Source organism: Cetorhinus maximus, chromosome 5 (assembly GCF_964194155.1).
Source record: "Cetorhinus maximus chromosome 5, sCetMax3.hap1.1, whole genome shotgun sequence".
NCBI classification, from domain to species: Eukaryota; Metazoa; Chordata; class Chondrichthyes; order Lamniformes; family Cetorhinidae; genus Cetorhinus; species Cetorhinus maximus.
This window is the reverse complement of record NC_135883.1, coordinates 39060102-39072266: the sequence shown is the minus strand read 5'-3', so window position 1 is coordinate 39072266 and position 12165 is coordinate 39060102. Positions and strand designations below refer to the sequence as shown.

The 12165-nt window shown below is 42.0% G+C and overlaps 1 protein-coding gene across 1 annotated transcript in view; it reads left to right on the top strand.

The window, feature by feature from the left end:
* The window catches only part of LOC144680613 (uncharacterized), a 447610-nt gene that overhangs the window by 379263 nt on the left and 56182 nt on the right, over positions 1 to 12165 (top strand). Inside the window, exon 25 of the mRNA XM_078541787.1 lies at positions 4531 to 4575. Within this exon, the coding sequence (XP_078397913.1) occupies positions 4531 to 4575 (45 nt within the window). The remainder of the gene's footprint in view (positions 1 to 4530; positions 4576 to 12165) is intronic.

Sequence of the window (12165 nt, the reverse complement as noted above, 5' to 3'; positions counted from 1 at the left end):
AAGACAAGACTGGGAAGTTAATAGTGGGGAACGCAGAAACGGCAGAAACGCTTAATCGATATTTTGCCTCAGTTTTCACGGTGGAGGACACTAGTACCACCTTATAGTAACAGATAGTACAGAGGGTATAGAGAAGGAGGAACTTAGAACAATCACCATCACTAGAGAAAAAGTACTGAGCAAACTATTGGGATTAAAGGGTGGCAAGTCCCCAGGACCTGATGGCCTACACCCCAGGGTCTTAAAGGAAGTGGCAGCAGAGATAGTGGATGCATTGGCTATAATATTCCAAAATTCCTTGGATTCTGGAAAGGTTCCAGGGGATTGGAAAAATGCTAATATAAAGCCCTTATTCAAAAAGGTGGGGAGGCAGAAAGTAGGAAACTATAGACCAGTTAGTTTAACGTCTGTCGTTGGGAAATTGTTGGAATTCGTTATTAAGGAAGTAGTAATGGGGCATTTGGAAAGTCAAAATGCAATCCATCAGAGTCAGCATGGTTTTATGAAGAGTAAATCGTGTTTGACTAATTTGCTAGAGTTCTTTGAAGATGTGACAAGCAAAGTGGATATTGGGGATCCTGTAGATGTAGTATATCTGGACTTCCAAAAGGCCTTTGATAAGGTGCCGCACAAAAGATTAGTACACAAGATAAGATCACATGGAGTTAGGGGTAATATACTAGCTTGGATAGAGGATTGGCTAACCAACAGAAAGCAGAGAGTTGGGATAAATGGGTCTTTTTCTGGATGGCAAACTGTAACTAGTGGCGTGCCACAGCGTTCGATCCTTGGGCCCCAACTATTTACAATCTATATTAATGACTTGAATTCAGGGATAGGAGGTACCATAGCTAAATTTGCAGATGACACCAAAATAGGTGGGAAAGTAAGTTGCAATGAAGAAATAAGAAAATTACAAATGGATATGGAGAGGTTAGGTGAATGGACCAAAATTTGGCAGATGGAGTTTAATGTGGATAAGTGTGAGGTTATCCATTTTGGTCAGAAGTATAAAAAGGCGACTTATTATTTAAATGGAGAGAAACTTCAGAATGCTTCAGTGCAGAGGGATCTGGGTGTCCTCGTGCATGAATCGCTGAAAGCTAGTATGCAGGTACAGAAGGTAATAAGGAAGGCAAATGGAATTTTGGCATTTATTGTAAAAAGGAATAGAGTATAAAAATAGGGAAGTATTGTTGCAACTGTACAAGGCATTGGTGAGACCACACCTGGAGTACTGTGCACAGTTTTGGTCCCCTTACTTGAGGAAGGATGTAGTTGCATTGGAGGCGATTCAGAGGAGGTTCACTAGACTGATTCCAGAGATGCGGGGTTTGTCTTATGAGGACAGATTGAGCAGTTTACTCGCTTGGGTTTAGAAGGATGAGAGGAGGTCTAATTGAGGTATATAAGATGCTAAAGGGGATAGGCAAAGTAGACGTGGAGTGGATGTTTCCTCTTGTGGGGCATTCTAGAACAAGAGGCCATAGTTTTAGGCTAAGGGGTGGTAGATTTAAATCAGAGATGAGGAGAAATTACTTTTTTCAAAGGGTCGTGAATCTGTGGAATTCACTACCTCAGAGTGCAGTGGATGCCGGGACGCTGAATAAATTTAAGGAGAAGATAGACAGATTTTTAATTAGTAACGGGTTGAAAGAATATGGGGAGAGGGCGGGAAATTGGAGTTGAGGTCGAAATGAGACCTCATTTCGTTTTGAATGGCAGGGCAGGCTCGAGGGGCTGAATTGCCTACTCCTGTTCCTAGTTCTTATGTTCTATGGATCAAACATAACTTTCCCTTTTGTAATCTGTTCTGGTTTTTATTATTTCTTGGTTTCTAGACAAGCATTCAATAAGATTGGTCAAGTATGACCTTTTCTTTTGAAATTTATGCTGAATATTTATTATATTTTTAGTTTCTGGATGCTTTTCTGTTATTTCAATGAATAAAAAGATACAGATGGGTTACATTTTGCTGTCAGCTGCACAGCAACGTTATTCGCCACTGACATTGAATCAAAGTACGCACCTACCTACTATCACATTTTCAGGCATATGCTTTCAAAATAAGAAAATGCTGAGAGAAGAGGGAGTGGGGGGCAAAGAGGGCGTGTGGGGCAAAGAGGTGGGGGACAGAGAAATACAGCATGTTCTGTCATAAAACCTAATAGCCCTGACCTTTTATATTTGTCCCTCTATGAGTATAGGCGGTCTGCAGTAGTCCAATTGCAATTTCCCATGGAAAAACCTAAATCGGATTAAGTTTGTGATGGCATAATTCTGACCAAAATGCTTGAAATTTGCTCTGAGTGAAAACCATGCCAGTGCTGCAACCGCCACATGGTCAAGACAGAAATTGGATTGAAAGGTGGAGGCAGGTCAAGCTCTGCTGGGAAGAAAAGGGACACATTGTCGGGGGTGCTGCTGCCAACATTGGTGACCAAAATGGAGCCTTTGGGGAACCGGCTGGACTCCCCATACCCATGAGCCCGTCGGAGCACCCCTTGCAACCTCTTGTCCTCCAGACCCTGCACACCCCTGTGCCTCTGACTGTCTGCACTTCCATGCCTGCCAGACCCTCCATACCCCAATGCCTGCTGTACCCCTGTACCCATGGGGCCGCCAAATTGCCCTGCACCTCTGTGCCTGCCAGACAACCACACCCACAGGTCCACCGAACTCCCCCTGCACACACGGACCCCGCACCTACATGCCTGCCAGACCCCCTGCACCCCCATGCCATACCACCGCACCTATGGTCCCATCAGATTTCCTGCACCTCTGTGCCTGCCAGGCGACCACACTCACGGACCTACCAGATCCCCTCCATCTTTGGGCCCATTAGGCCACCCCACACCCACGGGCTCGATTAATCCTCTGCACGTCCATTCCCACTGGGACCCCACACCCTTATGCCCGCCAGAACCACTGCACCCATGGGCCTAGCAGACCCCCCGCACTCTCGAGCCTAACCGACTGCCCCCCCCACGCCCCATCCCATTTGGCCTACAGACCCTCCCTTCCTCAACTCCACCTGGGCCTGTGAGACTACCCATCCGCAATTCTCTCATGCAAGACACAGGACAGCAGCACAAACTCTACAACAATTGTGTAAAATACAGGGCAGTTCGTCACCTGGGTGGAAGCTCGTGAAAGAGTCTGTGTAATCTGATAACACAGAACTATCTGGCAAAGTTCAATAACCAGCTCATGGGCATGCACAAGATGGGGTTAACTAATCTGATATCAAACATATGTGACACACAGAATGGAAGGGACCAAAAGGAGAATAACAGTGTCTAGACTTCAGCCAGTCAGTTCCCAGTTAAGTCAACTGTTTCCAGTAAATCACAATTGGCCACAGCCAATATTGGTTGACAAGATCAGGTGCCAACTGATTTCCAGTTGGATTTTCCACAAAATTGTTCTGGTTGCTCCCAGTGTGTGCCTGTTATTCCGGTTAGATGCTGGTAATATACAGTTGCAGTTTTCAACCGGTTTCAATTGATTTTTCCTCAGTCTGAAGGGGGTAAGGTTCTCCTCAGGCATTGACTTCAGTGAAGTCTAGCTGTACTATTGGCAAAAGTGACAAGTAGTTCTGGTTGTAGCTTATAAGGCACTGCACTTCAAAAACTCTCTAAATAAGGCTGCTTCTGCGAAAAGGCATTAAATCAGATTTAATATGATTCATTTTTCAGAAGACTCCTTAACTTAATTAGTAGGCAATTAGTCCTAATTCACGCTGGTTCCATACTTGTGATTTAAAGCTGCAGCCCTGCAATACTACTAGTGAACCCTCAGCAGTAATGCCACTGGAGAGCCCACCACAACTTCTGGATTTACGCACTACAATGCACACTCTGGAAGTTGCTGGACTGCTCTGCAATCTAATAACCGCGAACATCAAACACATTGCCATTATTGACACCATGAATTTCAGACCAAGGTCTTTTCTATCACTGACACTCAGCTTCAGCTCTATAGTCTGGCCAATAGTTCCGTGGACCATACCTCCCTTTCTAAATACAGGAATCAAACTAGCTGTTCTCCAGTTCCTTTTTATATATATTTATGCAATGGTGCCTTTGCTATTATCCTATAACACATTTTAATATGCAAGGATGCAATCAATCCATACTAGGGATTTTACCTATCTTAAGTATGATTAGTTTATCAATTATTTCTCTTTTTCTAGTTTAAATGTCTCTTTTGCATCTTTTTTGGAAAGCAAAGACATGACAATTAGAGTGCTATCTTTAACCTTAAATGATTACTGTAGATTAGACTATAATGGAAACATTTGATATCTAAGCAGTTTTGTTGAAAAGTTTTTCCCATTTGAATGTTTACTAACAGGTAATCAGTAAAAATATAATTTTGATGCTCTTTAATCATTTGTCCAAATTAGGACTATTAGATATTGAAGTCAGAATTTCTTAAATTTCTTAAATAACCTTAATTATATGACACATTTACTAACATTGCAATTGAGTCCTCTTAGTAATACTGATTTCTATTTCTTTTGAAAAGGGTGACAAGGGTGTAACAGGAGAACGAGGAATGCCAGGTCTGCAGGTAACGTCTGACTCTCATATTTTCCTTTGCTTGTAATTTATTTCCCTTCGTATGTCTTCATATGCCTATTCATATTCCTATTAAAATGTTTTTGTTTTAGATTTGTTTAAAAATTCCCACACAAAATAGCAACGATCTCACACAATGTTCAAGCTAACTACAAAAGCAGAATACTGCAGATGCTAGAAATCTGAAATAACGTTTTCTAATTTTACAACAACTTATATTTATATTGCACCTTTAATGTAATAAAATGTCCATGCTGGTTAGATACAGTTGCAGTTTTCAACCAGTTTCAACTGATTTTTCTTTCTGGGAACTTCAGTCTGATTCTCTCCAGGCATCCACTTCAGCAAAGCCTAGCCGCACTATGTACTGTGGGCAAAAGTGACAGGCAGTTTTGATTGTGGCTTACAAGTCGCTGCACCTTAAAAGCTCTCTAAACAAGGCTGCTTCAGTGAAAAATGATTAAATCAGATTTAATATGATTCATTTTAGAGAAGGCTTCGAAGCCTTATAAACCAAAGAAACGTTATAAACCAAAATAATATATCAAGCCATATTCAGTAACGTTATGGCAGATGGCCAAAAGCTTGGTCAAAGAAGTGGGTTAGAAGGAGCGCCATAAAAAAAAGAGATACAGGCCAAGATTTAATCCATAAGCAATGGCTTTGCCCACTATCTAGAAATTCAGGGACAGGCCTTCCTCTGCCGGCGTGAGATACCATGATACAGTTTTGCATGGCTCAGGAAATTAGTTGCCCTCATGAGGCAGGATATCCCACCTCCAAGAGCTGCCAGGCAATCAGAGAGAAAGTGAGTGTCAGGCAATGACCATCTCCAATAAGAGAGAATCCAGTCTTCGCCCCTTGACATTCAATGGCATTACCATCACTGAATCCCTCTCTATCAACATTTTGGGGGTTACCATTGACCAGAAACAGAACTGGACTAGTCATATACATACTGTGGCTACAAGAGCAGGTCAGAGGCTAGGAATCGTGCGACAAGTAACTCATCTCCTGACTCCCCAGAGCCTGTCCACCATCTACAAGGCACAAGTCAGGAGTGTGATGGAATACTCCCCACTTGCCTGGATGAGTGCAGCTCCCACAACACTCCAGAAGCTTGACACCATCCAGGACAAAGCAGCCACTTGATTGGCACCACATCCACAAACATTCACTCCCTCCACCACCGACGCACAGTAGCAGCAGTGTATCTACAAGACGCGCGACAGGAATTCACCAAGGCTCCTTCAACAGCACCTTCCAAACCCATGACCACTACCATCTAGAAAGTCAAGGACAGCAGATTTATGGGAACACCGCCACCTGGAAGTTCCCCTCCAAGTCACTCACCATCCTGACTTGGAAGTATATCGCCGTTCCTTCACTGTTGCTGAGTCAAAATCCTGGAACTCTCTTCTTAACAGCACTGTGGGTGTACCTATACCACATGGACTGCAGCGGTTCCAGAAGGAAGCTCAACCACCACCTTCTCGAGGGCAATGAAGGATGGGCAATAAATGCTGCCCCAGCCAATGAAGCTCACATCCCATGAATGAATAATAAAAAAAAGTCTTCAGTCTCAGCAGCCCAGCCATGAACGGTGGTCACTGCTTAGACTGCACCCGGACCAGACTCAGCCAGCAGTGGAGGCCTGGAGTTCAGGTAAATGGCACAGGCTCATCAGGACCAGTCAGACAGGCCCTGGGGCTGGGGTTTGGGGCAGGGGAGTGCGGGGAGCAAAGATCCTGAGGCCATGGGGGACAAAGCAGAGGCAGTCCTTTCTGCTGATGGTCCTCTGTGAGGCACAAGATGCCCGAGCAGGAGGGAACACCCACCACCCCCATGCCCACAGTCAGGCCTCACCATGTGTGATACCCCACCACAACTGGTAAAATACCAGTGATGGCAGGAAGAGGCCCATGACTTTCCCAGAGCCCAGTTGGGCCACTTTATTAAGTGGCGAGTTATAGGCTTCTTCCTAGCTCTGTTAGCATTTTGCCTCTGTCAGAGGTGCTCGCCACCCTGTGGGGAGACCACTAATTAAACCCTGGAGGCCTCCCAACAGACTCCCGGGGAGAGATGGGGCCCTCCATTTTGAGTACCCCATGGACCACGGATGGACCCCCTAGTAGAAATGGCCACCCCCCAGTGGCAATGGCGTCTTCTGTCCTCAGAGAGCCCTATCCTTCTCTGATTGTTGGGGCATGCTTGCTTGGCCCGAGCATCCCCCAACTCCACTTATTTGTCTTCAGGGACATCTCAGTCATTGAGGTGCCCTCTCCTCACTGCTGAAGCTGCTCAGCTGCCGGCTCTCTGATTTGTTGAGCAGCTCCTAAAGGCGGGCTACTATGGTGGCAGCGACTTTATTGACCACTGCCCGCAAAATGCTACCCCAGGGTCCCTCGCCGGCCAAAGGGGCCTCGCCTCCCACTAATGACTCCAGCAGTGGGACTTCTGAGTCCTGCATAAAATTCAGCCACAAGGTCACGAACAGTCTGGCTTAGTCTCAGACAGTTGCCCAAGTGAGTGATAGAGCCAGTCATTCGGGATCAGAGTTTGGAGTGGGGACTGAATGCAATGGTTTTAGTCTGCCCAATAATTAATTGGAAGAAATTTCTGCTCATCCAGTATTGGATGTCGAACAAGCAGGCTGATAATTTAGAGTCAGTGGAGGAGTCAAGAGTGGTGGCAATGACTTAGAGCTGAGTGTCATCAGTAAACTAATGCTGTGTTTTCAGATGTTGTGACCATGGGAAGCATGTAAATGAGAAATAGGGACCAAGAATAGAAGTTTTGGGGGACATCAAAGGGAGCAGGTGGCAAAGTCATTGCGAGTGATTTAATTAGAAATACAGATTGAAAATCCAAATTTATTCAAACTGGAGTAGTTAGGAAAACAAGAGAGAATTCAGATTAAACAGATTTGGTACTAAAATAATTACTGTTTATTTTCAGTGTTACAATTAACAAAGGAACTGTATCAAGTTCTAATATTGTAATTGACCTGGAGGTGGGAGTAGTGATTTAAAATGATTGAGACCTGCCCTCTGGATTCAGTTTGATAGGAATTCAATCATCCTAACTGATTAATTAATTAATGCTTTAATTAAAAAGCAGAATAATGGTGCACCAACATAATAAAATTAATTAAGTACTTTTTAAATCATGTGGTATTTAGGTGGAAAATTTTAATAAAATTACTTTGCCATTCATTATGCGATATAGTTAATGAGGAGGAGTGAATTTGCACCCCTCTATTCAACCTCCTCGGTTGGTCACAACAAAGAATTTTAAATTTCTTTTCCCCATGGATGTCCTTTTCAAATCCAAATATATTTTTACAATCTATGCAGTGAACAATAAGGAGCCAATCAACATGATTTTCTTGAGTCAAAGAAAGAGGGAGTTTATTAGCCACCAAACCTAATAAAAAACATGACATCACACTCACACACACACACACACACACACATACGTGGCTATCAGAAGTAAGGAACATTGTAGACTGTAGAGTTAGGGCTTTACTTAACGTAAGAGAGAAAGAGTTTCCTTACTGCCCCATTAGCACCTTCTCCATATTCCTCTGCTTCTGCTTGGCAAACCTAGTTCTTAAAGTCCTGCTGGCTGTATGTTCAAAAGGAATTCGATTACCATGCCTGCTGTAGTATTTTTGTAGAACAAGTAATCACATTTTTCTGTTTCATCTCAGAAACCTTTGACTCATTTAAAGATAGTAGAAACCAACAGGAAATGGGGTTCTTTCATCCTCCACAGAGGGCTTGTGTGTCTATTGGTTATATACATAAGAAACATAAGAAATAGGAACAGGAGTAGACCATTTGGACCATTGCGCCTGCTTCTCCTTTCAATAAGATCACGGCTGATCTGCTTGTGTTTTGAATTCCACATTAACATCTACCCCCGATAACCTTTGATTCCCTTGCCTAACAAGAATCTATCTACCACTGCCTTAAAAATATTCAATGACCCCGCCTCCACCGCCCTCTGAGGCATAGAGTTCCAAAGTCGCACAAATCAGGCTGGCTGGTAGTTCCCCGTTGCCTTGATAGGATTACAGTTGATTAAAGTCTAGCACTTTGCATTTTTAATATATCCCTTTCAATCATCCTTTTTGAAATGGCTCTTGACACCCCCAGGTGTGAAATTCCATGAACAACATGTCAGGGCATGTCAATGCAATCCATATAGTAACTATTCAGAAGGGGTGCACTTACAATGCCAGACATCAGGTGACTTGTGACAGCCATCTTTGGTCAGTGTCTTTTCTTGTATTTAAAAAAAATGTCCTCTTTAAATAGTTCAGTATGTCTTTGGTTCGCTGGTGAGGTTTTAAGTAGATATCACTCAGTCACAATTTCCCATCATCATGACAATATGGTTAAAGTTCCATGTTATTCAGTGCCTCGGAGTACTGTAGCCCAATAAATTGCATATTTTTTATTTCTTCATGGGATGTGTTCATCGCTAGCAAGGCCGTTTTTTATTATTTAAAATTCATAATATAATATTTATTATTTTTAAAGTACTTTAATTGTGGAAAAGAAATAGTAAAATGTTACTGTAATTCTGTATAATTTATTTTGTGTGTGCACTTAATAATTAACTTCTAGTTACAAGAAAACTTAATTGGTTAATCTTAAATATGTATGGAGTATTCACACAAGGTGTGCTCCATAAATTGTGTTATATACATGGGTAGCTCAAAACTAATAACTAAAATGCTACATATATCACCAAATCCCCCACCGTTGACATGCTGGGGGTCACTATTGACAAGAAACTCAACCGGAACAGCTACATTTATACAGTGATTACAAGAGCAGCCAGAGGTTATCAAATAATCTGTGATGAGTGGATTATCTTCTGACCCCCTCAAAGCCTTTGCTTTGATTCCCTTTGCAAGGCACAAGTCAAGGCTGTGATAGAATATTCTCCACTTGGGATGAGTACAGCTCTATCAAGTGCAAGAAGCTCGACATCATCTGTAAACCAAAATAACCAAATTTACTGAAATTACCAACAAGATTTCATTTTTTGTAACTTTTACTTTGATGCTAGTCAGAATCAACATAAATTAAACAGGCAAATTACGGGCAGTATGAATTATAAATCACACATGGAATAGCAGATACAACAGAGATTATCGCACTGATTTAGTCTGTAGTCCACTCTGCCTATAGCTTCCCATTTCAGCTACACAGTTCTTCCAAATAAAATTCCAGTCACTTTCCTTCAAGGACTTAACCAATTCTCCGCAGGCAGCAGCTTCTGCATAAACAGGATTCCATCCATGCAATCTCCTCTGTTGGTGCACTTCCTTCCTTTCTTCTTTCTGCACTGGTTTGCTTTCTCTTTGTGTACCACACAGTCTTCATATCCTATTCATATCCTTCACTTCCTTCCTATTGGTACTGGTTTCAGGTCAAGGGTCACCAAGTCACATGGACCAGTATTTCTTATCCAAAAATTACAAAATATACCTTTATAAGCGATACGAACTTTTGAAAGTTCTTTTCAAACATTTTGAAAAACAATTACAGATTCCCCAAACATTTTAAAGTAATTACAAATATTCCTTACTGTTACTGCTTCCGGATCAAAAGCATCCAAGACAAAGTAGTCCACCTGACCTGCACTCCATCCATCAACTTAAACGTTCAATCCCTCCACTACCAGTGCAACATGGCTGCAGAGTGTACTATCTACAAGATACACTGCAAAAATTCGCCAGGATTCTTCACTGGCACCATCCAACCTGGGACCTCTACAACCTAGAATGACAGAGCAGTAGACACTTGGGAAAACCACCACTTCCAAGTTCCCCTCAAGTCAGACACATCCTGATTTGGAAATATTTCACCGCTCCTTCATCATCACTGGAACTCCCTATCTAACAGCATTATGGGAGCACATTCACTACATAACTGTAGAAGTTCAACAAGTTGGCTCTCCACCATCTTCTTAGAGGCAATTAGGGATGAGCAATAAATGCTGGTCTTGCCAGCAATGCCCTCATCCTGTGAGTAAATCAATTAAAAATATATGCAAAGTAACAGGCAACTGTTCTCCAAGACACCAAAATTTTAATAACATAAAACTTTAAACATATCACACAATCAATAGATATTTTCATTGAGATAAATCTCTCAACCTGCAGCACAGTGGTATGTACAGTTCTTTCCCTCACATTTTCAACACATGTCCAATTGGTTAATTTACAACTTGAACAATCTAAGATGGCCATATTAAACCTCATCTGAATGTGACATTTCCATGAAAATCATTGGCAATGGTCTGTGATCAGTTGGAATAAATGTAACATTTTCGTTATGCAATAAGAATGCAATACTATACTGTATGAAATGACTTACTTGTGAATACAATAATCATAATTCACCACTACAACAGAATTTGTAAAAGAGAAATTAGACCTTGCTGCACCAATTTTTCAGGTGGAAATCAAGAACAAAATGGTATTATTTCACAAGGCTCCAAGGTACCCAAAATGCATCCAATGTCATTTTTTGTTTTGGCAATGTTCAAGCATCCCTGGCATTTGCTAATGAGGAAACTAATGCCTGTTAAAGGGCACCTCTCAGAAATTGGCTGGTGCTGAGTGAAACATATGCTGGACATATTCCCCTCAGGCTTTCCTGTTTTGCTACAGCCTAACTTTTGTTAATTTTATGTCATCACTAACAAAATCACGTTTTCATGAAACGCATGTTTAAAGCTGAGTATTCCAATAATTTTGTTAGCAGTTCCTTGAGTGTGATGAAAAGCAGAAATTTTTTCTATATTTCAATACAAGGGGAATGTCATCAAACAACCTTTACCCCATCTCTAATGTTTTTATAACCAATAATTGAAAGTGTTCAAAGAAATTGAAAAACCTCAGAATTTTTTCAGTGCCTCTATGATTCTCTCCTGGGTTGCATGCAGCATGATCCAGTGGATCAAGCTTCATTACCTGGAGACTGCAGGACAATTCTGCAGGGTTGGCAACTCTAATGCAGATGAAATGGGCCTTCTTCAGAAACAATCCCTGGTGACAACAAAATATTCTTTCAGAATTCAAGCAAATGACAAAGTATTTTCGTAGCATTTTACAATATTTGTAAGTTCTGTGTAGATGACAAGATCCAGTCAGGTATCTTGATTAGTTTACAGCCCTTTCTGTTCCGCTTTAGTAACATCAATCTCCTGCTGAGCCTGTGACTGGCCATTGGGTTATACTGTTCCTGGCTAGAAACTCACTCGCCCAGGCTGAAGCATAAATCTCTGCCACTTCTAGATTTTGTGATGACCTTCAACTTCACCATCATCTTTCTGCCTTACAACTGATTCTGTACACCTCCTGGATATTCATTCCCACAGAACTGACTCCATCAATGCGTTCTCCAAAACGCTACTCTCTATAGCTTCATGACTTCACTCACTATTCCTGTCACTGAACTCAAACAGTTCGTCAATGCTTCATGCTGACTCCACCTATCTACGCCAACATCATCCCATCACAGGATTTCTGACTTAAACTCTGGACTCCCTCCTATTGTCT